Raw genomic sequence first — 25,972 nt, forward strand, 5'->3', positions numbered from 1 at the left:
GTGGGCCAGTAACTATGAAGAGTAGAACAAGGCTTGACTGTTGAAAGCATGCTTGCCTCTGACTGATATGAAGTAGTTCTTGAATATCTCTCAAACTTGTGTATGTCTTTTTACAAGGGAACCTTAAGAATGTCACGTGAGGCTTTTATCCCCTCAGTATCTGCGTGGAATCTCTGCTCTTGACTCTGCCCAGATGGGGGGAGCCCAGTTTTCCTTTGGCTCTGGATACAGAGCCCTCTTGTGTGCCGCGCATCTGCCCTCCTGTGTTTCCTTCAGAAATCCACGCCTTTGTGAGCCAGAGCTCAACCATGGAGTAATGAGGGAGGTGAACTAGGGAGCAGGGCGTGGGTCGGGTCTGTGGGAAAACCAGCGGCTAAGTTACCACGTGGAGGAGAGTAACTGGATCTTCCTCAACCTCACTCCCCAGCCCTCCTGGGACAGGTGTTCAAATCTTGGCTTATGCCAGCTAACATGAATAGCTATGGAGTTTTGAAAATAATTAAATATCAGTTTGAAGTAGCAACCGAAAAATTGACCAAATCCATAGAGATTACTGAAATCAGCGTCTTGAGGCACACCTCAGTTTAGGGAGAGCTCAAAACTAAGGATATTTGCTGTTGCTCCTGAGCCCCTGCTGCCTTTTCCAGTCCACCCTGAGGGCCGTTTTCCCTCCACTCATCCTTTCTTTTGGTGACTCTGGGCACAGCCTGCTTCCTCTCCCTCATCCTACCAGCCAACAACTTCTGTTCCCCTACCCTGTCTATCTCCTAACTACTTTCTTTTCTCTTTTTTTATGCTTATTGATTTCCTTACAGAATGGAATTGAGTAAAGGGAAGATGTATGAAGAAACAGTACACACAATATTATGTCAAGAAGAACTTCCTCAGAGTCAGCTCTGTTACATGGTAGATTGAGTTCCCAAGAAAAATAATGAGGCCAATCACCTGAGTTATTTAAAAATCAGCTGGACAAAGAAACCAAGGATGTGCTGGCAGGAAGGCCCCAGTCTCAGCTATATTGGAATGAAGAAAATGATCCTAATAGGATTTTTCTCTCCTCATTTTACTTTTTCTCTAGGCTGAATCCTTTAACTCATGCTGAAATCAGTTATATCCAAAGACAGCAAGATTCACTACTTTCCTGTGGCCAAATTCATCAGAAACTAGAACAAAAGCAGGGAAAAGAAGTATTAAAGAATCCCTTTTTCAACTATCAAGAAACTCTCTGGTCCCATGAGAGAAAATCAGTGTAGAACTCTCATTCTTGGCCTGTTTTCTGTGATCAAAGGAAAAATTCTCTGGAAACAGGAGGGTAAGTTCTGCTAACATTTCGTGGTAAAAACTACTATGTTATACATAGCTTCCTGCAGGATCTGCATATAATTTTTGTCCATCAACAAGTAAAATTTTATTCTCTGAACAGCACGTTTTCCCACTACATGTTTATGGCAATTTCTCTGAAGTCCATTTATTTTTTTATACAGCCTTGCAGAGCATTGCAGAAGCCTTTTCAAACTCAAAATATATGAAATATAGTCATTACTATATTGGGGTAGATCAGTGTCCTTCCCACCTAGCACTCTAGTGTCCAAGCAAAGATGCTATGGTTTTCCATCTTGGCATTGTCAGATAAACATGTCCCTTTACTTGACCCAAGACTTCAGTGAAAAATCTGCCATGATTTAATAATCAGATAGTACCTCATACATAGAGCACTTGTACTTTATAAACTCTTTCACTAGCATCCACTCTTTTGATCTTCAATTTGGGTATTATTAAGTCCAGTATACAAATGAAAGATCTGAAGCTCAAAAAGGGGGAAATAATCTGCTCATTGAATGACACAGAGATAGCAAGGGCAGGCTGGAACACAATCCCCGATCTGTCTCCAAAGCCCTAGATTCTTCCCATTCTACCACCTTGCCCTTCTCAGGGGTTTGGGGCAGCCTCACCCTAGAAACATGCAGGTGATAAGTTTTAGATGCTGAATGCAACCTCTGTATATGTCAGACCAGAAACCTACACCCTCAAATAGGACATAATAAACATGGTGTTTTAATCAGTGACCCAGATGAAAGTAGCTGCTCATCTACTTTCAAGCATTTTTCATTCATGGGGAAACAAGGATGCAAATTAATTTGAACTTTGTGTCTTTGGGTTGAAGGATTTCACCTGATCCCTGAAAATGAGATTCATTCTGCCTGTTCTCTTTGCAGACCCTCTTTTCCTGGCCTCCTTACACCCCCAGGGCACCTAGGGGTCTTCCCCTGGGCCTTGAGAAAGCAGTGTGTTGGAGTAACACTAACTTACTGCTGATTCGGTTTAATTGGAAGATCAAGCAAGGCAAACCCACACAATGCCTTGAGCAGGAACTTTCTGTCTTCTGCAGCTGACTGGTTCTCTGCCATTTCCAAGGACCATCAAAAACTGCAAAAACTTGACCTTAAGGATGGCAAAGAGTAAAGGAAGAAAACTTGTGAACATGGAATTAATGCCCTACTGAAGGCAGACCTCAATAACGATTTTAACAAGACTCACCACTACCCTGAAGGTAGGCAGGACCTGACATCTGCTTCTAATTAATAGAATACGGCAAAGGTGGTGGGACGCTCTTCCCATCTGGCTAGGCTGGTGAAGTAAGCATCCGTGTTCACAGAGCTCATCTCTTTGGCTTAAGGTGATTGGGGTGGGCATTGGTTTTTGTTTTCTGTTACTTGCAACAGGAACTGTATTAACTGATACTACACCACTGGCAAACTCAGAAGTCTAGTTTCCCACGTTGATCTCCACAGCAACATACATCAATCAGAGTTATAGATTTTTTTAGGGCTGAAAAGAACCCATTGAATTTCTAGTCCAGCACACTTTTCTTTATGAATTAAGATCCACAGTGTTTTGGAAAAGGGTGACAAACTATATATCGATCAAATTTCTTGACTTGAAGTCAAATGATTTTTTTCGACCACTCCACACTACTTCAATAATACATTAAGAATCTTTTAGACTGATTTTTGATAACCAACTATGTGCTCAGCTTTCTGCTCCCCCTTAAAGAAAGACTGAACATTGAGAAGTACTGCCCTTTGGAAAAACTGAAAGGCATAAGAATGTCAGTGCAACCAACAAAACAACAGTAAAAATTCTGTGCCCCCTCCAAACATTCTAAGATGATACAAGATTTTGTAGGATTTATATTTATCCACATATAATTTTCGAAATAGCCTATTTTTTTCCAATTTTTTATTGTGGTAAAATACACATAACAGTATTCATAATAAAAGTAGTGAGTGTAAATATAGTTGAACTATACTTGTTAAGGACCTTTTCACTGTGTACCTTCAATTACTCCTTCCTGACCTTTGTGCTATCATTGTCATGTATTTTAATCTTATGTATGCTATAAACACACAAAACATTGTTACTATTTTTGCTTTAAACAAGCATGTGTCATTTAGAGCAGTTAAATATAAGTACGTGTTTTATTTTTAAAAAACTGAATAGTTTTTTATCCCCTATTTCTCTTCTTCCTTCCTTTTTCTCAGCCACCATTACCACCATATCATTTATTGCAGAATATATTTTACTTAGTCACAGGTCAAATTGATCACAGGTCAGATTTAATTGACAGGTTCTTAAAATTTAATTGACAGTTATTTTTTTAAATTTATTTTAACATATATATTTATTTTGGGCTGCGTTGGGTCTTCGTTGCTATGCGCAGGCTTTCTCTAGTTGCAGCGAGTACGGGCCACTCTTCGTTGTGGTGCACGGGCTTCTCATTGCGGTGGCTTCTCTTGTTGCGGAGCACGGGCTCTAGGTGCGCGAGCTTCAGCAGTTGTGGCACGCGGGCTCAGTAGTTGGCTCATGGGCTCCAGCACACAGGCTCAGTAGTTGTGGCACACGGGCCTAGCTGCTCCGCAGCATGTGGGGTCCTCCCAGACCAGGGCTTGAACCCGTGTCCCCTGCCTTGGTGCGCCACCAGGGAAGTCCCGACAGAGTTATTTTTAATGGGATTCTGGATATAGGTGGAGGTAAGAAACTCCTTATCTTAACCATAATTTTCAATTCCTTTATTTATCATAGTAAATAATTTCTGAATTATAGCCATTAATAAAACTAACTTCTCTATCTACAAAATGTAATATTATCTAGAAGTTGTAAACTTATCTTTGGTCATTTTTTAAATACACAGTTCTACGTGATGATGGAGCCAGAGTTAATAATTTGGACCTCTTGTTTTACTTGCTTTCAGTGGGAAAAAAATTATGTTGATACCAAAAATTATGTTGATACGTTTTTAGAAAGGAACCAGCTGAAAGCAGTGGATCAGGAACAATCTCTAATTTGATTCAAGATGGATTTGGGAACCTGTTTCAATCTGGTTCAATTATAGGATGTACATTCAAATGTAATGAAGGGGATTTTGCTCCTAGCCATAACAGAATAGCTATAACATCCTATCTTTTATTCTATAGCCAACTTGACCTAATGGATATCTATAGAACATTCTACCCCAAACTGCTGAATGCACATTGTTTTCAATTTCACATCTAACACTCGCCATAACAGACCAGATGCTAAGCAATAAAACAAGAATCAATACGTTTTTAAAAACTGAAATCAAAGAAAGTATGTTCTGACCAAAATACAACTAAATTAGATATTAATAACAAAATGATGTCTTAAAGATCTCCAAATATTTAAAAATTAACATATTTCTAAATAGCCTATGTGTCAAAGAAGAAATCACAAAAGAAATGAGAAAAAATGTTGAATTCATGAAAATTAAAACAGCATATCAAAATACATATGATGCAATTAAAGAAGTGTCTGCAATATATCCATGTACAGCACAGGGAATATAGCCAATATTTTATAATAACTATAAATGGAATACAACCTTTAAAAATTGTGAATCACTATGTTGTATACCTGAAACTTATATAATATTGTATCTCAACTATACCTCAATTTAAATAATAAAAAGAAGTGTCTGCAGGAAAAGTTATAACTTTGAATGCTTACATTTAAAAAAATGATAAACATATAAAAATCAGTGTACGACAAAGATATTATAAGAAAAGACAACTACAGGCTGACATCCCTTGTGAACATGGATGTTTTAGAATTATTTTTTAAAAATTAAGAAAGTGAATCCAGCAATATATTTAAAAAGCCAAAAAATTATGACCAAGTGGGAGGTGTCACAGGAATGCAAGTTTGGGTTAACATTTAAAAATCAATCAATAGGGCTTCCCTGGTGGTGCAGTGATTGAGAGTCCGCCTGCCGATGCAGGGGACACGGGTTCGTGCCCCGGTACGGGAAGATCCCACATGCCGCGGAGCGGCTGGGCCCGTGAGCCATGACCGCTGAGCCTGCGTGTCCGGAGCCTGTGCTCCGCAATGGGAGAGGCCACAACAGTGAGAGGCCCGCGTACCCCACGTACCGCAAAAAAAAAAAAAGAAAGGAAATTGCATATGTACAGAATGGCCCAATGTCTGTGCATATGATGTGTATGTGTGCATATTCTTTTATCCATGCACACATACTTTTTCTATATATTACTGAATGCTAAATACAAAGAAAGAAATTGGCAAAAATACATAGCAAATAGCGGTTATACCTATGGGGTATGACTTGGGTTCCTAAAGAAGCAGACCCAAAGACAAGGATTTGCATGTAAGTGGTTTAATGGGAGACGGTTCCAGGAAACACTGGTGGGAAAGTAAGGGAAAGTAAGACGCAGAAGGGAAGGAAGAAAATAAAGGGTGTGTTATTGAACAAGTTCCCACAGTGGGCAAGGAGGGCTCAGTCCCACTGAGAAACCCCAGGAGGCAGTGTAGACCACGCCTCGGACATCCCAGCCAAGGGAAGAGGAGTCCGTTTTCCTATGCCCAACCATCATGGTCTGAGGCCTCAGAGGCATTAGCTCTGCCGGCCCTTCAGGCTGCCCCACGTGTGCAAGTCCAGAGAAAGCCAGATAGGGAGTAGCAGGCACCTGCCAAAGACCACTGTCTATAAGTAGTGAGACAATGAGACGCCTGCACCGTCCACTGTAGGGTAGACCACAGTAGACTGCCACTTTCGACATGATTTTTTTGTTGTTGTTGTTTTTTAATATCAATGACGTATTTTAAAATCTGGAAAGAAAAACTTAGAATACTCAACAAAATATTAGGTTTTCTAGAGAAAAGACTTAAGAGGCTTGAAATTAAGTCAGAAAATATGCAGGGAGGCCAGGGAATCTCTCCTCAAAGGGGTCCTTCCACCTAGAAAACGTGCCCTGGACGTGAGCCCACCCCACACACAGGGTGGATGGTGCCGGAAGAAGAGAGACGGCGGAGATGAAGCACGTTCTGACATTTTATTCACTGGTCATAAATACAGTCCCGTGCGCATGAAGGGGATCACGAACGAGGGACTAGCACCTGGAACGTGACTGTCGCAGAGCACTCACTGCTTCACCATCGCTGGCCAGAGGGCTCCCTGCAGCTGCTCGGGGCATCCCCCCGCTCAGGCTTGGCTTGTGGTGACCCTCCTTCTGGAGCAGCAATTTATTCTTGGCTCGTTCTCAACAATTTTAAAAAAATTCATAAAAGATCGAGTGTTTGCAAGAAAATATCAAAGAGGATAAGAAGATTTTCAGTTCTTCTCAGAGTCTAAAACGGGAAGGTAAGGGAGAAGGAGAGAAAGGGGAAAGATGTCAGGGGTGGGCCAGGCTTCTTCCTTTCCCCAGAGCGTTTAAAAAAAAAAAAAAAAAAAAAACAGGTATTAATGCTGTTTGGAGATGGGCTGCGTCTCTCTGATGAGCCACTCGAGGGCTTCCTGGCGGCCCTGTTTTTGCAGTTCCTTCCCGATCACGTCCCTGCAGGTCAGGTGGTAGTTGTTGAGCCAGTCGCACTGCAAGAGGGAAGGAATACAGACGTGGTCTCACCATCACACCTTCACCAGAGGCTGCGCAGTGAGCAGTGAGGCACCATGTGCTGAGACCACAGGATGAGAGTAAAGGAGCACAAAACCCTTTCTCCCTGCTCGTGGACAAGCGACCTCCTTGTGTTCTACCTCCCTGGAAATAGATGGGACGAGGCCACATGGCCGATGGTGAAAATGCTCCTGGAACCACCTGCATGTGGACTGGAGTGACGGTGAGGGAACCACGAATGCCTGACGGCAAGCCGTGGCTCTGGATGCAGAGTAACCTGTAACCCGGTGTCCCCCTCGACAGCACCCCTGGAAGCCATGACGAGAGAGTGGGGGCAGGGGTCTCACAGCTCCTGCACCCACCCTGGTTGCCTCAGCTGCTGTGAAGACACACCTGAGGCTGTCCTACCAACGCGCTGAGTTTCCTATCCCGTATCCGCCTACAAAGCTGAATAAACTAGGATCAGTCAAGCCGGTGAGGGTCTTGTGAGTGTGGCCGTCTAGATGCGCCCAAAGCCTTTGGAGGTCAAGGCCTGCGCTGCTGCAGGGTGAGGCTGGGAGTAAGCTTGACTTTCAGAGCCTCAAATGAATGGAGCCACCACACCAGGAGATTTGCAAAGAGGTAAAAGTATGGAACCTGATCGGATGTGTGTGTGTGTGTGTGTGTGTGTGTGTGTGTGTGTGTGTGTGTCTGTCTGTCTGTCTGTCGGGACGGGGCGGGGGGTACTGATGCGCTGAACCTGATGACAAGGGTTCTGCTAATCTCCGGGTGAGGAGTGAGGGAGGATGAGGGCTGGAGGGAAGCCCGTTCTGCCAAGAGGACGACAACCCACGCTCTCCACTGCCCCGAAGGGGGCCTGACCACATCACATCAGACAGATGGGTTGGTGTCGCCGATGACTTTGACCCAACTGGTGCTCCTATGCCCACTGATAAGAGGTGGGGAAGAGGGGTGGGATATCAAACACAAGCAAGCAGCTGCATGTCAGCAGCAAGGCCAGGCAGGGCTGTAAGGCAGCCTCCGTCCAAAGCAGCTCAACAGTGCAGACAGGAGCAGGCCTGGGGCCACACAGACACTCCCAAGACCCTTTTGGTTGGGGCAAGCTGGGGCACCCGCAGGGGGCTGGAGCAACGTCACAAAGGCCTTGGCAGCCTGCAGCACACACATTCATGTCCCACCAAAGTCCTCTGCTGCCACCTGGTGACAAATCGATGGGAATGCAGCACTAACCCCAAAACTCCCTAAAGTTTCTACTAAGACTGGGAGACGGTAAAGGGCAATGACTGGTACTTTAAAAGCCCAATGGACAGCATCTTGCTGTGGGGTATTACGATGCCTTAAGACAGAATGAAGCCCCAGATTTACTGAGTGGTATATGGGAAATGAACACTTTTGCTAAAAGATAATAAATACACTCTGCTTGGAATATTAAATACTGTCCTCTACTTGTAATTTGTGGAAACTTGCTAATGATTCCAAGGTAAGAAGATATTATCTGTCCTATAAAAACTAACTGGCTAAAAGAATAGTTCAGTGATTGGGGTATGTAAGGTACAGTAATGAACACTGGACCAGGCAGACAGCACTGGTCTCTGTCCAATGTCACGGGGGAGTCACAGGTTAAAAAGACTCTCTCCCCCAAGGAAAAATGGCCTCGCTTAACCTTTCTCATGCACTATTTCCCTGGATAAAGTGGAAGGTCACGTGGGAGAAATGTCTCCTGACTGGTACACTTCACGCGGACAGCAAGGCCTATGTGACCTGGAATCACTTGGCAGATGCCACAGCCTTGGGCTTCCAAGAGGGTAAAGGGACTTATTAGTAGAGGGTCCCTTGCTAAGACCCTGGAAGCTGTGCTCGAGGGCCACAAGAAGAGACTGGTTCCTTGGGCAGAGGGCTGTAAGCAAGGTGGCTGCCATGCTCACTCCTGTGCTGTCATCCCCTCTCACCTAAGCCAGCCCTGTGGGGACCGGAGAAGAGGCCCAGGGCCGCAGGAGAGACTCTTCCTGCTGAAAAGACACACCTGACACTGTGCTGCTGACAGGCAGCTACAGCCTGAATAAACCAGCATCAGCAGGGCTCGTTTGGGTGCTGTGAGCGGGAACGTTTGGCTGAATCGAGGCACTGGCGGTCAAGATGAGGTGCCCAAGCACAGAGGCAATCGAAGCAGCAAGTGGATGACCTTCCTCTGTCACCCATCTGTGAGCTGGATGGGGCAGAGAGGGAGCTTCTGGCTGGGAGGAGCTCGTTCCATGGCCCTGCAGAAGGGGGCTCCTCAGCCCTCAGAGGCGCTTTCCTCTAGTGCCAAGCACAGGGCCCACGCAGGCTCCACTGAGGGTACGTTTCTGCCTCAGAAGCCCCTGGGGTGAGGCCAGTGGCTGCCTCTGGTAACGAGAACTGCTCATCCCTCGAGTGATGCACCACGCTCCTGCCTTTGCCTTCTGCTGCACTGCTGCCTGCCTGCCTTGCTCTGGAATTCCTGTCCTTCTGGCTTCTGGCTTCCTGGCTTGGGCCTGACCACTTCACAGCAGACAGACAGGGTGGTGTTGTTTCCACCCTGTTTTGACCCTTGTCCCCGCTCTGACCCTGATCACCTGTCCCATCCCTCAAGCCTTACTCCAGGTTCCTGGGCCTGCCGCCTCACCTGGCCTCATGAGCCTGGGGACCCGTGCTGGGATTTGCAGGGCTTCCAAGACCTGTCACCCTCTGAGCCTGACAGGTGAGCGCTGCTGTGCGTCTGCTCTGTGACAGGTTTCAGAGCCCAGAGCAACAACCTCTCTCCCTGCCTGTGACACAATGGCATATGGTAATAGCGTTTGCTTCTCAGTTCCTTAGTTTCACGCAACACAAGAAAACAATCTGGCGTGTGCAACGGCCCCACCCACCCACAAAAATGCAGGGAAGACACATGCCCATGTTTGCTAAACACGCCTCAGGGCAGCTATGGCTCTGGCCCTCCTGGAAAGCAACAGCACACTATTCATTCCCACCTGTGAAGCCCTACCATCCCCAACAGTGAGGAGAGCAGGGCTATATCTACCTCGAGACCCAAAAATACAGGAAAAGCACCTCCAGTCCTCAGGAGACCTAGGATTTTCCAACTCAGCTGGCCTAGGCTCTAACTTAAAAGTGACAGTGGAGGAGAGAACGTAGGGCAGCTCTCCACCCCACACGCTTCTGCCCTCCCCCAAGGCTTCCTTGTTACCTCTTTGTCTGTAAGAGAATCCACATCTATCATTTTGGTCTGTATCGGAACCAAAGTTAGAGGGTCAAAGGTCAGGCTTCCCCGGTTACTGAAGTTATACTGTGGGAGAATGAAGAAAACAGAAGCTTTTACTCCTCTTTACCACCATGACCCGCCACGAGGTCACTCCCACTCGACAGGACCGTCCCTCAGAGCCAGGTGTAACTAGGCTCTGGTCACCTAGTTAACAGTAACTAGTTAGCTGGTCACCATTTTTAATAGACACGGGAGACACGATGAACACAGCGGATGCCACTTTCCAAGAGCTGCTCCACTGTGCAAACCACAGCCTGTGCCACCAGGAAAAGCCAAAGAGTGCTGAGGGGCTCCCAGCAGCAGGTCCACAAGACTCCTGCCTGCTGTGATGGAGAAGAGGCACAGAGGGTGTCTGGAAGCAGGGGGATCTCTGGTTTTGGTTCTCGAGCCTCTGCTAAGGCATAAGTTCCCCAGCAGATCCCTTTTTTTTGACATCAACCATGCAGCCTGCCTTGACCCAGCCAGGCCCATCAGGTGACAGGTAACAGGTCTGTCCAGTGCACGTGGCATGGAATGGCCAGGGTACACAGGGCACGATGGGTCTCTGTTCCTGGCGGGGCCTGTGGGAGTGAGGGGAGAGGCCACTCTCAAGGAGAGTGACATCAGTGTGCAAGCAGAGAGCAGACCCCTGCAGTCAGCTTCCCTGAAGACTTAGGAAGCCACCTCCCTCCAACGGTTCCATTTCCAAAATCACCCATGGAGGAGAAGCAAACAGGTCTTCCAGGTCAAGCCCAGCACCTAAAGCCTGCGACCTCTTGGTAACGTGATGGGGAGAGGGTGACACACCTGTCTTCCAGAGGGCACCACACCTGTGGGGCCCGACCCAGGGGGTAACTCGGGCCTCCTCAGCTTTACCTGATAAAAATCATCTGGGGCATTTGTTGAAAACAGTTCCCGGGCCCCAGACCTGGAGATTCTGCTTCAGTGTCTGGAAGGGGCCTTTAAGCGAGCACCCCTCCCCCACAGCAGAGGCGGCTTGACGACAAGAAGCTGCCTCCGGTAAGCTCGGAGCCCCAACTAACAGCAAGCAGGGGGCTGCCTGGGGCTCCATGAGGTCCAGTTCAGGGTCCCAGTTCACTAAGGATTTTCCCTCTGGCTTTGCAGAGGAGAATGAATTCCAGGAGAGGCACCACTATCAGGGGAAGGAGGCTCCATTCTGGCCCCAGAATGACATGCTCTTGGTTCCAAGGACAAAAGTCCTCATCCTCCCCCATTAAGGAATAAGGGAATTTAAAAAACAAAAACCTAATTACTCACCTTGGTCTTCACAGGCACCACCAGGACAACATTCTCAATGCGAATTCCGAAAGCCCCGTCTTCATAATACCCTGGCTCTAAAACAAACCAAACCCCAAAATGAGAAACAGCCCACCATGAAGATAAGCACAGAGGAGCTTGCACTCCTGGGATGACAGCGCTTCCCAAGAAACAGATGAAGGGCCACTTAATCTGGGTGTAAGAGCCCAGAGACGCCTCCTCCCGCAGGGCACTTTTAATAGGCACTTGAGGTCCAGACAGAGGCTCAGAAGTTCCTGAGAACTGGCTGCAGGGTAGGGAGTGCAATAACAGAGGATCCGCCAAATAAATGATGGGGCATATCCGTAAGACACAATGATGCAGGCAGTAAAATACATTCACAAAGATGTAGTAACGACATGGGAAAAGACAAGCTAACATAGCAAATTATTAAGCCATGTTTCCCCTGGGTGTCTGGATTACAAATGATTATCATTTTCTTCTTTATACTGTTCCATAGTGTCACTTCTTCTACAATGAATATTTATCACTTTTATAATCAAAAAAGGTTGTTGTTGTTTAATTCAGGAGGGGGAAATTATTTCCAATTTACTTTATAATAATGAAAATACAAGAAACAACAAAGAGCTTTCAGAAAGGCCAGAGGACCCATGCACACCCTCTAGGTGAGGGACACCTACCATCAGTGACAATCATGCCGGCCTCCAAGGGCTCATCAGAGAATGTTTTATAACTGATGCCACAAGGACCCTCGTGAACATTCAGAAAAGACCCAACACCATGTCCCGTCCCGTGCAGGTAATCCAGGCCAGAATCCCATAAAGCTGAGCGGGCAAAGGAGTCAAGAAGGTGGCCTGAAAGACACAGTAAGAAGCACTCGGTGATTCTGTACAGTACTTTTCAACTTGCAAAGCACTTTGGACATTACATTTGTTATGTTTGGCTCCAGAAGGTGAAACAGAAACCAGCGGGTAAAAGTTACTGGAGGATTCAGGTTTCAGCCCAACACCAAGAAGAACTTTCTCACAGTCAGAGCTCCTGAGGAGGGCAGCTCCCCCACCAGTCAGAGCTCAGTCTGAAGCTGGAGGATGCTGGTGAGGAATGGTCGCCTGTAGCAGGTAAGGGCTGCAGTAGATGACATGGACGTTCCCTTCCCAGCGCTGGGACCCTACAGTTTCAGAATTACAAGATGAGTTTCTAACCAGACTGCAAGCATGAGGAAACTGGTGCCCAGGGAGATGAGTGCCGGCCCAGCCTAAGCAGACTCGAGGCCCAGGTCTTGTCAACTCCCCGTGCAATGGCCCACCCACCCATCCTCATGCAAAAAGTTATATGTCTCAAGTCAGGTTCTCAGTAAAGTAAATCCCAATGAGGGTCCTGAAAGGAGGCACTGGCCCAGCACTGAAGGGCAGAAAGGAGGCTGCGCCAACTTCCACTGGGGCCCTGAGGCCGTCATGCCCTGCTGCCCTCTCCTGGGAGCCACCCACATGGGTCACCCGACACCATAATTGGTCAGGAGGGAGTTCACACCTGACCCTGGGCCCAGTCCGAAGCCTGGCTCCCTGGAGGGCCTCTCAGCTCAGTCCGTGCAGCACCCCCATTTGCCCAGGATGGGCCTGAAGTAGGCTGGGGGCTGGTACGGCAAGGCAAGGACATGTTCTTCCACCCAAACTTAGACACGTCTGATGCCTGAACAAGAAAAAGCCTGCCGTGTGACTGAAGGAATCACCTACCTTTGGTTCCAGTCGGGAAGACAGCCGCACTCACAGCTATGTGGCCCTTGAGGACACACGTGAAGCATTCCTGCCAAAGAAAACCCAGAGGGCATGTTCAGGGCTGGCACAGGCGTTTTAATCCTGTAGCTTTCGGGTAGCTCTGAAAACCTTGCCTCTGAAGGTTTTGTAGCAATACCACAGAGAAAATCAGAGGAAAAAGGAAAAAAATCTGGTGGTGGAGAAAAACCTTGGCCTTGGTACCAATTTTCCAGAAAATCTTGAAATTCCATTTAATAAAAGAGAGCTGACTGAGAGATGACCCCACAAGTCTCTCCCTTGTAATGAACATTCTGCCATACTCTCTGCCATCTGAGCCTCAGAAAGACTGGGGAAAAGCACTAAAAAGTACTGAGGACGCTAGCAACACGTATGAGCTATCCCTCTGTGCCAGGCATGATACGTACAGCACTGTACGTTTAATCCCACACTTCTTGTTGGAGGCACTCTTGCCATCCCCACTTCATAGAGAGATGAATGCCAGGTCACGCAGTTCATAAGTGGCAGCATGTGGCCTTGGGAGCCAGGCAGTCCTGCTTCAACCTCTGTGCACCTCACCGCCATCTATACTCAGGGTTTAGTCCCTACTGCCTAGACAAGAAAAGTGCTGTTTGGAAGGGTAGTGGCTTGCCAGTAAGGTGCAGAGTCAGGACTAAACCCCACACTGTTCAATCTGGTCTGGATTGAACACAGAACAAGGAGAGTCACACCAAAGGTAGGTATCTGGACCCAAGGTCAAACCCTTCTTCATCTGCTGGTGCCTACAAATGAATGACACAAGGGACCAGCTCTGGGAAATGTGCCCTGCTCTATCCAATAAAGCCCTCTTCCCTGGACAAGCTTCCTGAAGGAGCTCCCTGGAAAAAGAGATATACTCAGAGATTCAACCAGTATTTGCCAAGCAGTGACTATCATCCAAGAACCTGCTGGGCTCACAGAACCTTCACAGCCAGCCTTGGAGGTGAGTACTCTTCTCACCGCTTTTATGGATGGTCTGAGTGTTGAGTTCAAGGTCATGGAGTCTGTAAACAGCAGAGAAGATCTGAAGCCCGGTCTCTAGACTCATGGTACACATCTCTCTACCTTACAGCTGTTTCCTCTTTTCCATGCCAGACAGACCAGAAACTGAGCAGTGCATGTCATTTCAGAGGGTTCCTAGAGAGTTGAGCCTACAAATAGGAATGCTGAACTTGAAAAAAGAACGGGGGTAGCTTTCAGAATGAAATCTAGCCACTGTTCATAAAAAGGCATATATTTCACTACCCCACTCCCTTCCCCAAAGAAACTTCCTGACTGAAGAGAAGGCCAAAGCTATTAAAACTTGAATCTGAGCCACTCTGACCTTAGCAGACAGAATGCTTTTAAAATCTCTCCAATAATTAATTAAATGGATGTCATAAAGCAGATAAGCCTGATTCCACAGTAATGAGCTATTTTATTGTCCCACATATAATTTTTACTCATGTATACAATCCTTTTCACAAGAGAGAACTGTCAAAGAGCAGAGAGGGCCTCTCGAGTTTTCTCTTACCTTCTCATAGGCTGTAGGGGTTCCAAAATGCATGGTACGAGTCACATCTGTGGTTCCATCCCTTTCCAAAAGGAAGGACAAATTAGTTTTCACTCAGAATAAGCTTCTGCTCAAACGTGAGACAGATGAGGATGTGGAGAAATTGGAACCCTCATGCACTGCTGGTGGACATATAAAATAGTAGAGCCACTCTGGAAAGCAGTTTACAGTTCCTTAAAAGGTTAAACACGGAGTTACCCTAGGACCCAGCAATCCCACTCCTAGGTAAACCCCCAAGAGAACCGAAAACATATGTCCACACAAAAACTTATACATGAATGTTCAGAGCAGCATCACTCATAATACCCAAAACGTAGAAACCACCTAAATGTCCATCAACTGATGAGTTAACAAAATGCAGTATACACATACAATGAAATATTATTCAGCAATAAAAAGGAATGAAGTACTGATACACACTATAACCTGGATGAACCTGGAAGACATTACACTAAGTGACGGAAGTCAGCCACTGAGGCCATATAATTCCATGTACATGAAATGTCCAGAATAGGCAAATCCAGACAGACAGGAAGTATACTAGTGGTTCCCTGGGTAGGGGAAAGTGGGAAGTGACTGCTAACAGGAATGGTGTTTCTTTTTTGAGGTGATGAAAATATTCTAAAATTGATTGTGGTGACAGTTGTACAATTCCGTGAATAAACTAAAAACCATTAATTGTACACTTCAAATGAGTAAGCTGTATTATATTTCAATGAAATTGTTAAAAAAAAAAAATGAGACAAAGTGTGAATGCAAGGATGGCCCAGTGTAGTGGGAGTGAACTCAAGTCAGGCCCTGACACACACACTCTTGGTCTACAATGTGAGGACTGTTTCACGGAAGACACCATCCCTGGGATTATGAATGAAAGGGAGGTGGACAAAGTAAATAGGAACCTGTTTCTAGCAAAAGAAAGTCAAACTCTAATTCCTCCTGTCAGGATGGCAAGCGGTTTATTGGACCCTAAAAATACCCAAATGCATCTTTTAGAACACCCTAATCCACCCCTTGACACAGAAAGAGTAACTTCTAGAATACTGCTAAAATTTAGAAGTGAACCAAAGTTACACCATTACCCAAGAAATCCAAATACCCTTAGCTCTAGGCTTTTATTAACTCCAACCCACACGTCCCAAGGCTAGGTTGTGGCTTCCATCTCCACCAGCCAAAGTCCCAACTTAAGTGGAGAAAGGAGTAGTAAAAGGCCTTGCTCGTGTGCTCTCAATGCAGACAACACCTATTCCTCTCCTCCTCGTGGGTTCCACATCAAGACCCAACCAAATCTTGGTTTCTCTGAGAAACTATTCTAGATGATGACTGTGAAAGCAGCAAGGCATGAAGAAGGAAATTCAGGGACAGCCCTCGTTCCTCATTCATTCATTCAAAATTATGCCGTCACTTCACAAGGCCCTGGGGCCACTAAAAGTCTGGGGAGCTGCCAGGTGATGTATGGGCTGGAGCAGAAGACTTCCCAATGGTTCTGAAAGCTTACTTTCAGTTATTTATTTAGTGTTTAACAGCTTCCAGCCAAGGACTAAACATTTCTATCAAACAGTCTTTTGTGGGAACAGGATCACAACTGGGCTATTTCAACAAGGGGTGAAAAAAAGGACAAGACGTGGAAACAATTCCATCAGTGGCTGGCGCAGAATGAGATGACCAGCTGAGCACTCTCGGCTGGAGCCTGGCTTGTCCACCTACTCAACTGCCTTGATTCAGTGGGGTCAAGCTCTGCGCAGCCCCGATTCACTTACTTGTATTGAGCACCCGAGTCAATGAGGTACACCTCATCCAGAGACAAGGTCCTATTCGTCTCAGGGACTGGCCTAAGAAAGTTAATTAAAAATTAATTATTCCACAAATGTAAATGCTTCCTGAATCTGGGAGGAAGGAATACAAGAGTTCTTTGTACTGTGCGAACAATTTATGTAAGCCTTAAATTATATCACACTGAAGTTACCAAATAGGTTAATTATTACAACTAATATTAACCTTCTACTATTCAAAGACCCAGTCAACCTATCTCCCCAACAGATAAAGAGCTCAGGAGAAGGAAATAACATATTTCTTTGTATCTTCCTCCATTTTTGACTGGAAGAAAACAAGTGTTCATCAGGTAATTGTAAAAGCTACAGAAAATAATAATCAATATAAGCAGTAGGACCAAGCTGGGAAGTGGGAGGAGAGCAGCCGCAGTCATTTGTCTATTTTTTTTTTTTTTGCGGGGGGCGGGGGGCAGTCCAGGCCCCTGCCTCAGCCTCCACTTCCCTCCCTCAGTCCTAATCCCACCAGGTGCCTCCCCACTTGCTTCCTAGACCACCAGACAGGCAGAAGGTCAGTGCCTCAGTCTGGGAGAAAACCTAACAGGATTTTTGCTGGGGAAAGGAATGGACCATGATGCTCTTATGCTAGAGCTCTTTTTTCAAATGAACATCTGGTATTTTTTAAAGTGATCTGATTTCTCCATGCCTTTTTCCAGACAATATGCTGCACTGGGAAAAGCTAAAAGGGACGCGAGCATTCCAAGTCTCCGCCCTGCAGCCGAGAGAGGTTCTCAGAGAGGTTCTCCTTCACTTCCAGGCAATAAGGGTGAAAGTGGGCACTCGAGCCCAACTGGCAGAAAAGACAACCAGACATGGGCCCAGTTTCAGCACCCTCTCTGTCAACAGGCTTCCAACAGCCACAATGAAGAGACACCAAAGGAGAAGCAAAATTCTCCCCCCTTGGTCTGAAATGATTTATTGTGTTAATTATATGCAAAATTCTAGAGTAGTATCCAGCCAGGAAATTCATCACCTGCATTAAATATAAAACTAAAGTCCTTTTTCTATTTTAATGTTGGAACAGAGGCATTAATGTGAGAGAACTGTACAGTCACATATCTGTGACTGTCTCCCACACAACAGCTTCAAAATTTGTCCCAAGACTAAAAACTCTAAAAGTGATTAAAAAGGCGGGGGGCAGGAATTTGTGCCCACGTACAGCACTGCAGCACAGTGAGACAGCCAAGTGTTCCTTCACTATGCACATCCCGGGTGGGGAGCAAAGGACTCAAGATGCCCACACGAGGCAGAACCGTGTAAGCCAGGTGAAGCTGAAGCTGGAGCCCCACTTCCCACCACCTCTACAGGCAGGTCTAGCAGTTCTAAAACACATCAGCGCCCCCTCTGTCTCACAGTGCAGGGATGCATGGCTCTGTGGGTCCATAGGCTCTTGTAGGTCGTGTGGTACAAATCCCCATAGGCTGGGGAGGAAAGAGAGGTTACAGATTATCTCTTCAACCGTAGCAGGGTGCTCCACAACCTAGTGATAAGCTTTTTTGGTATGGAGGTGATGGAGCTCACAGGACGTTTGGACTAGTGCATCAAGAAGGCTGCCACTGTCAGAAAAGAAAAACACTAAAAATCCTAACTACTAAGATTCAGGGATTATGAATACAGATACTGCAGCCTCAAAGGAAAGAGGGACAACCCGTTTGACATCGCGAGAATGTCAATGTGAAACCTCTATGCCTAAGAGTTGGCTCCCAACAGGCAGAGGCTTGGGGATTTAGAGGAAAGAAGAGAAAATAAGACCTCCAAGGTCCTATTTCCCATATAAGAACAATCTCAACAGACACACGGAGGTGGGCGCCAGGGCCTCTGGTAGAATAATGTCTCTCCCCTGCTCAGGCTCCTGTGCAGAAGCAGCAGCAAAGCCGGGCAGCGTGCTTCTCCGCATGCCTTACGCGTAGTGAATGATGGCGCCGTTGGGTCCCGTACTGGAAATTGTTGGGAAGCTCAGGTCCACAAAGTCAGCCTGCTGCCTGGAACAGAAAGATACACAAGAGCAGAGTGGCTTAAAGGTTTTTACTGTGCCAAGAATCAGGGCCCTCCCGGCTTCATTTAACCTGCCAAGGAAATGAGCACAAGGTTCATGGGCCCCCAAAGTGATCCTTACCTGCGGAATTCCTCAGCTTTGTCAGCAGCTGAGATCTCCGTCACGCCACCTTTGGGCACCTATAAGGAAGTTGCTTATAAACCACTGGGGTGTGATAAATTCATCCGTCTCCTACATATTATAGGAGGTGCATTAAAAGCTTACTTTTTCCTCAATCCCCACGTCCCAACTGTCCAATCTATAGGACACAGCATATGTCTCATCTTTACAAGGAGGGAATTTCCAAAGGCTCTTACCAAAGCCATCTAAAAGTAGAAGCGTTTCTATACATTTAATTTTTCACTCAACTATTTCCCTCAGTGTTATATCCTGAAAACTCCCAAAACTTAATACACCTAAATTTAAAAATTAAAAAGCATCCCCACCTAGGATATCATCCTAAGAAAGTGATCCTAAATAAATAAAAAAGATAAATGCAAAGATATTATTACAAGGTGTTTGGTAAGTGCAAAAAAAATTTTAAACAATCTAAAACATTTGAAAATAGAAGGAATGGGTAAATAAATCAGTCTAGCTACTAAACACAGTCTCTATTTGAATCATTTTTTTAAAGACCTCAAAGCACATGAAAAATGCTCACACTATGATAAGTAAATAAAATAAAATACAAAATCGTAGCTGTACAGTGAGAGGCATGTAAAAATGATTTATGTTGAAAAAACAATGTACACAGATGAACACTTGCCAAAGAGGAAAAAACTGTTACACCAGTGGGAATCAGGGTGATATTTTCTTCTTCCAATTTAAGCTACTTTAAAAGAGTTGTTTATATAATATTTAAAGGAAATATGATATTGTTTAATAAGAGCACAAAGAAATCACCTTCCTGTCAACTACAAGGAGTGAAAGGGCAAGAAACTAATGCCCAGGAATCAATTTAATATAAAAAGTTTTATGGCTTAAAGTTCAAAACATACACAAAGATCTTTTTTCTCTTAACACAGTCAGCTTGCCTGTAATATCGTAAGAGTCATTTTTTCTTATAATGAAACTCCACTTAGTTATAAGACAATTCCACAAAGGATCCATTCTGTTAAGGAATTTCCTTCTTCATCTTTGTTACTACTGTCCATAATTAAAGAATTTTTACACACACACCAAATTTCCACAAAGAACTATTAAAAGAGAGTACTAAAATTAGATCAAGATCTTAGACCTCGTGGTCAACCAGAGCCACAGTTCGAATCACATGTAGATAATTTCTGAGAAATCTATATCCATGTATTAAACAAAGACTAAGAACCGACCTCTTTCTCCAGCCAGTTAAAGAGTTCACAGAGGGCAACAGCATCTTTAATCTGTGCAAATAACAGAGACATTTTTTAAAGTTATTACTGAAAATCAGATGGGCAGATTCAAAGCCCAGCCCTAATGTGATACTGAGAGGGCTGCACTTATAGGGCTACAAACCATCAGCAATCAGGGCTTTACATGCAGGCATTTCCTGTGAACAAGTGTGCAGCAATTTCCACTATGGGGGAAAGGGCTCCCCTGCTGTTGAGTAGTTCAGGCACAATCAGGAAGGGGCCCACCTCAGAGCACACAGGAGCACCCTCAGAGGGGTCATTCCTGTACTACTGGAGCAGGAAAGACAGGCCACTGTCAAAAGCCGTCTCTGCGCCCCAAATCTTTCTAGATCCACTGCTGGCCTTGAAACACAAATCTAGGCCTCTTCAGAGGCTTCACCTTCATCATTACCATCACCTACACTATCGTCATCAATCTCCTTTTGTGTTTTATGTTATATTATGTAAAGATCTAGCCCATCCAGTATTTTATTTCATTCTCTCATTAACTCTGGAAAGCTCAGAGAAGTTCCCACCTTGTGCCAGGCTCAAGGCCACACAACAGGTGAGGGAGCTGGGCCTTCTGACCACCATGCATCCCCTCTTCTGCACAGGCTGCTTTACTCACGTGAGCTCTCCTCATGCCTTCTGATTCAGCAGAATTCTTCACAGCTTTGGCGATGCAGATGGGGGTGTAAGGCATACAGCAGCGATGATCCTGGGGCGAAAGGCAGTCATATGGGAAATCGAGTCTGGCTCACTCACCCAAGACCAAGGCTATCACCTCTCCACCCAGCACAGCACACTTAAGACAAATCATTGGAAGAGCTCCCACTCAGGACCCACCCAGCTGTCCCCTGGGGCCCGAAGACCTGCCCTTTTTGGTTGGTGACTCTGAGCATGGCGAAAGGTGCTTGAGCTCATCCAAAAAGATAAAGTAAAAACATAAAACAAGTTATTTCTCGTCTATCCCCCACCCTGTAGCTTTTTGAGACTGCTGGCTGCCAGCCATCAGAGAGATACTGCTTTTCAAACCTCCAAGGTCATGGTCAGAGTTCACTAACAGATCAAAGCTTGACCGAAACAACCCCTTTCTGGCTGCACAAAGGAGGCTTTTTCCCACTGTCTAGGGACGCACATGATGGATGAGGGGAGAGGGGAGGCTCCTGCTCAGGGATCAGCTACTGTTAAAGGTCTGATCTTAAAGGGCCTTAAAGGGCCCGGGAAGAGCCTTCCCAATTTGAAAACAAGTTAGAATCCAGCCCTGTGTTACAGGGAGGGGGGAGGGATTTTGCACCACCTTGCACTTGCACTAGCACAGAGCTTCTCAAAGGGCTTTCCCTCTCTCCACTCTCCTTGCTCTCTCTCTCTCTGAGACACCTACCTGTCATGAGACAAAGGCAGGCATGATCCCCAAGGAGGTAAAGCTCTGAGTAACTATGTCATGCAGTGTGACAGTGACAGGGGTGCAATGGCAGGCCAGGTCTAGAGGGCCAAGCCTGGGGTCCTCTCAGGATGGCCCACTGCTAAGTGGAGGAGAGAGGCCCAGGGCAGGACGGTCAAAAAGGCTACAACTCCTTAGGTAGATTTATTCCTAGATATTTTATTCTTTTTGTTGCAGTGGTAAATGGGAGTGTTTTCTTAATTTCACTGTCAGATTTTTCATCATTAGTGTATAAGGATGCCAGAGATTTCTGTGCATTAATTTTGTATGCTGCTACTTTACCAAATTCATTGATTAGCTCTAGTAGTTTTCTGGTAGCATCTTTAGGATTCTCTATGTATATTATCATGTCATCAACTGTATGCAGAAAATTATAAGACACTGATGAAAGAAATTAAAGATGACACAAATAGATGGAGAGATATACCATGTTCTTGGATTGGAAGAATCAACATTGTGAAAATGATTCTACTACCCAAAGCAATCTACAGATTCAATGCAATCCCTATCAAACTACCAATGGCATTTTTCACAGAACTAGAACAAAAAATTTCACAATTTGTATGAAAACACAAAAGACCCCGAATAGCCAAAGCAATCTTGAGGATGAAAAATGGAGCTGGAGGAATCAGGCTCCCTGACTTCAGACTATAATACAAAGCTACAGTAATCAAGACAGTATGGTACTGGCACAAAAACAGAAATATAGATCAATGGAACAGGATAGAAAGCCCAGAGATAAACACATGCACATATGGTCACCTTATCTTTTTTTTTTTTTTTTTTTGCGGTACGCGGGCCTCTCACTGTTGTGGCCTCTCCCGTTGCGGAGCGCAGGCTCAGCAGCCATGGCTCACGGGCTCCGCGGCATGTGGGATCCTCCCGGACCAGGGCACGAACCTGTGTCCCCCGCATCGGCAGGTGGACTCTCAACCACCGCGCCACCAGGGAAGCCCAGTCACCTTATCTTTGATAAAGGAGGCAAGAATATACAGTGGAGAAAAGACAGCCTCTTCAATAAGTGGTGCTGGGAAAACTGGACAGGTACATGTAAAAGTATGAAATTAGAACACTCCCTAACACCAAACACAGAAATAAACTCAAAATGGATTAAAGACCCAAATGTAAGGCCAGACACTATCAAACTCTCAGAGGAAAACACAGGCAGAACACTCTATGGCATAAATCACAGCAAGATCCTTTTTGACCCACCTCCTAGAGAAATGGAAATAAAAATAAACAAATGGGACCTAATGAAACTTAAAAGCTTTTGCACAGCAAAGGAAACCATAAACAAGACCAAAAGACAACCCTCAGAATGGGAGAAAATATTTGCAAATGAAGCAACTGACAAAGGATTAATCTCCAAAATTTACAAGCAGCTCATGCAGCTCAATAACAAAAAAACAAACAACCCAATCCAAAAATGGGCAGAAGACCGAAACAGACATTTCTCCAAAGAAGATACACAGATTGCCAACAAACACACGAAAGAATGCTCAACATCATTAATCATTAGAGAAATGATGGAGAAAAGGGAACACTCTTGCACTGTTGGTGGGAATGTAAATTGATACAGCCACTATGGAGAACAGTATGGAGGTTCCTTAAAAAACTACAAATAAAATTACCATACAACCCAGCAATCCCACTACTGGGCATATACCCTGAGAAAACCATAATTCAAAAAGAGTCATGTACCAAAATGTTCATTGCAGCTCTATTTACAATAGCCAGGACATGGAAGCAACCTAAGTGTCCATCAACAGATGAATGAATAAAGAAGATGCGGCACATATATACAATGGAATATTACTCAGCCATAAAAAGAAATGAAATTGAGTTATTTGTAGTGAGGTGGATGGACCCAGAGTCTGTCATACAGAGTGAAGTAAGTCAGAAAGAGAAAAACAAATACCGTATGCTAACACATATATACGGAATCGAAGAAAAAAAAAAATGTCATAAAGAACCTAGGGGTAAGATGGGAATAAAGACACAGACCTACTAGAGAATGGACTTGAGGACATGGGGAGGAGGAAAGGTAAGCTGTGACAAAGTGAGAGAGTGGCATGGACATATATACACTACCAAACGTAAAATAGATAGCTAGTGGGAAGCAGCCGCATAGCACAGGGAGATCAGCTCGGTGGTTTGTGACCACCTAGAGGGGTGGGATAGGGCGGATGGGAGGGAGAGAGATGCAAGAGGGAAGAGATATGGGAACATATGTATATGTATAACTGACTCACTTTGTTATCAAGCAGAAACTAACACACCATTGTAAAGCAATTATACTCCAATAAAGATGTTAAAAAAAAAAAAAAAAGGCTACAAGTAAGGTACCTTGAACTCCTGTGCCAGGCCTCAGTTAAAATGAGGGGGAAGGTGTCAGCTGCTTAGCACCACCCAGCAGGGGCTCAGTCAAGGGCAGGGCTATCAGTATCATTTGACCTTTGACAAATCCCCAACTCCCAAAGCCTCCCTGGGCCTCAGGTCTCCTTAACTATGAAATGTGGTGGGAGAGGTGGGTGTAGGGTAGTGTCTCCCAAACTTCAGATACTCTCATACCACCTGCACAGGTCTTACCCTAGCTGCTACCCCCTGGACCCTTATTCACTAAGACTTTTCTTTAGACTATCTTTGAATCAACATAGGTTACTGAACTCAACTCTCTCTTAAGAAACAATTTTTATAATATATGGTCTCATATACTAATCATATTTTTTTCTAGTACACACTAAAACACTTTTTTTATAGCTGATATACAGTATTATATAAGTGCGAGGTATACAACATAGTGATTCATAATTTTTAAAGGTTAAATTCCACTCATTATAAAATACTGGCTATATTCCCTCTGCTATACAATATAACCTTGTAGCTTATTTATGTTATACATAGTAGTTTGTACCTCTTAATCCCATATCCCTATCTTGCCCCTCCCCCCTTCCCTCTCCCCACTGGTAACCACTAGTTCATTCTCTGTAACTGTTAAAACACTTTTAAAACAGAGACATTTAAATAAACCTAAGTATGAATGTGTACCACCTAAAATCATCTCTCATGTCACGTTTTGGAAAACACAGAACTCAATGGGTTCTAAAAGCCTCACACTCCAGCCCAAAGGGCTCATCCAGGGAGACGACACCTCTGACCCAACAGCCAGTCCTGGAAATCTGCCTGAACAACCTCTGCTTCAAAGACAAGCCGCACGATGCCAGGACTGGAAAGGGCCTGGCAGCTGGAGTGGCAGGTTTAGATGGGTCTCTGGGGCTACCAACCTTGGGGATGGCCTCGCTCACGGCATAGCTGGCCTTGTCGCTGACCCACACCTTCTCCCTTGGGGAGAGGCTGGCGCACAGGGTCTTGAGCTCGCTCAGGATGGACTTGTAGGGAAGCACCTGGATTCTGTATTCAGCTTCCAGGCCCAAGTCAAGCAGCAGGTGCTCCTTCACACTGGGGGCATCTGTGCGGTCGCCATCAATGAAGAGCCTGCAGAGGGGCCAGAGGTGAGGTGACAGAAAAGGCGGGCACAGGAGTGAGAGGACGAGAACACAGACCCACACACAAGTGACAGGCTCTACCTCCCAGCATGCAAGCCAAGCAGTTCCTCTTTCCTCCATGCCTTTCCCAAATCCTGCTCCCCAAACTGTGCTCCCTGCCCTGTGTATGCCGTCACCTTCCACCCCACTCCCCAGGCCAGGACCTGGGCACTCTCCTCCTTGATGCTCCTCCTTCGCTCCTACATTGAGATCTTTGAACCTATAGCCTAAACACCCCTCAAACCTCTCCAGCTTTCGCTGTAGCCTGGCCCAGTCGCTGCCCAGGTTCAGGTCACTACCGTCTCTCACTTGGATCAGTACCACAGCCTCCTAACTGGTCTCCCTGCCTCCAGTCTTCCCTATCCACCCTATTTTTCGCAGCAATCATAATTCACCCCATAATTTCACTCCAATCATAACATTCTTTATGATTTACAAGCCTGACCATGTAGTTCCGTGTGAAAAACTCATTCAGAAGCTCCGCAGCATCCTCAGGACAAAAGCCCCAAGCTCCTGAACCTGGCTCACAAGGCCTTCCTTGTGGGGGCCCTGCCCACCTGCCAGCTTCCCGCTCCAGGTTCCAACCACACTGGACCACTCTGGGTCCTCCACGCATACTGTGCTCTCTCCTGCCCAGAGCCTCTGAAAATGCTGCTTCCCCTGCTTAGATCACCGTTCCTCTTCCTCCTCGCCCCCTACTCACCTAGCTAACCCACACGTACCCTTAATCTCTGACTCAATATTACTTTCCCCAAGAGCCTCCTCTGACCAGGTCAGGCCCCTCCAATAACACCCGTACCCACTCCAATGACAAGTTAGTGCCCACTATGTGCCCAAATGCCCTCAGGAAACCTCTCATCTCTGCAACTCTAACCCAGGACCCTGTCTGTCTCATTCACCCCAACACCTAACAGAGACCCCAGCACATAACAGGCACTCAATAAATATGTTGT

General features: G+C 45.6%; 1 protein-coding gene across 3 annotated transcripts in view; it reads right to left on the reverse strand.

The window, feature by feature from the left end:
• Positions 1 to 6,354: 6,354 nt before the first annotated feature.
• XPNPEP1 (X-prolyl aminopeptidase 1) overlaps positions 6,355 to 25,972 on the reverse strand; it is a 54,795-nt gene continuing 35,177 nt past the window's right edge. For 2 of the 3 annotated variants that reach the window (XM_029245708.1, XM_029245707.1), the window contains 12 exons: positions 24,759 to 24,969; positions 20,659 to 20,748; positions 19,992 to 20,042; positions 18,745 to 18,803; positions 18,533 to 18,610; positions 16,560 to 16,631; positions 14,764 to 14,824; positions 13,194 to 13,263; positions 12,141 to 12,314; positions 11,461 to 11,537; positions 10,129 to 10,227; positions 6,355 to 6,901 (listed from right to left, as the gene is read on the reverse strand). In XM_029245708.1, coding sequence (XP_029101541.1) covers positions 6,773 to 6,901; positions 10,129 to 10,227; positions 11,461 to 11,537; positions 12,141 to 12,314; positions 13,194 to 13,263; positions 14,764 to 14,824; positions 16,560 to 16,631; positions 18,533 to 18,610; positions 18,745 to 18,803; positions 19,992 to 20,042; positions 20,659 to 20,748; positions 24,759 to 24,969 — 1,171 coding nt within the window. In that variant the 3' untranslated portion in view covers positions 6,355 to 6,772. The remainder of the gene's footprint in view (positions 6,902 to 10,128; positions 10,228 to 11,460; positions 11,538 to 12,140; positions 12,315 to 13,193; positions 13,264 to 14,763; positions 14,825 to 16,559; positions 16,632 to 18,532; positions 18,611 to 18,744; positions 18,804 to 19,991; positions 20,043 to 20,658; positions 20,749 to 24,758; positions 24,970 to 25,972) is intronic. The other variant, XM_029245709.1, reaches the window with a different exon arrangement.

Source organism: Monodon monoceros, unplaced genomic scaffold (genome assembly GCF_005190385.1).
Source record: "Monodon monoceros isolate NGI ecotype Baffin Bay Population unplaced genomic scaffold, NGI_Narwhal_1 Super_Scaffold_4, whole genome shotgun sequence".
Lineage (NCBI taxonomy): Eukaryota > Metazoa > Chordata > Mammalia > Artiodactyla > Monodontidae > Monodon > Monodon monoceros.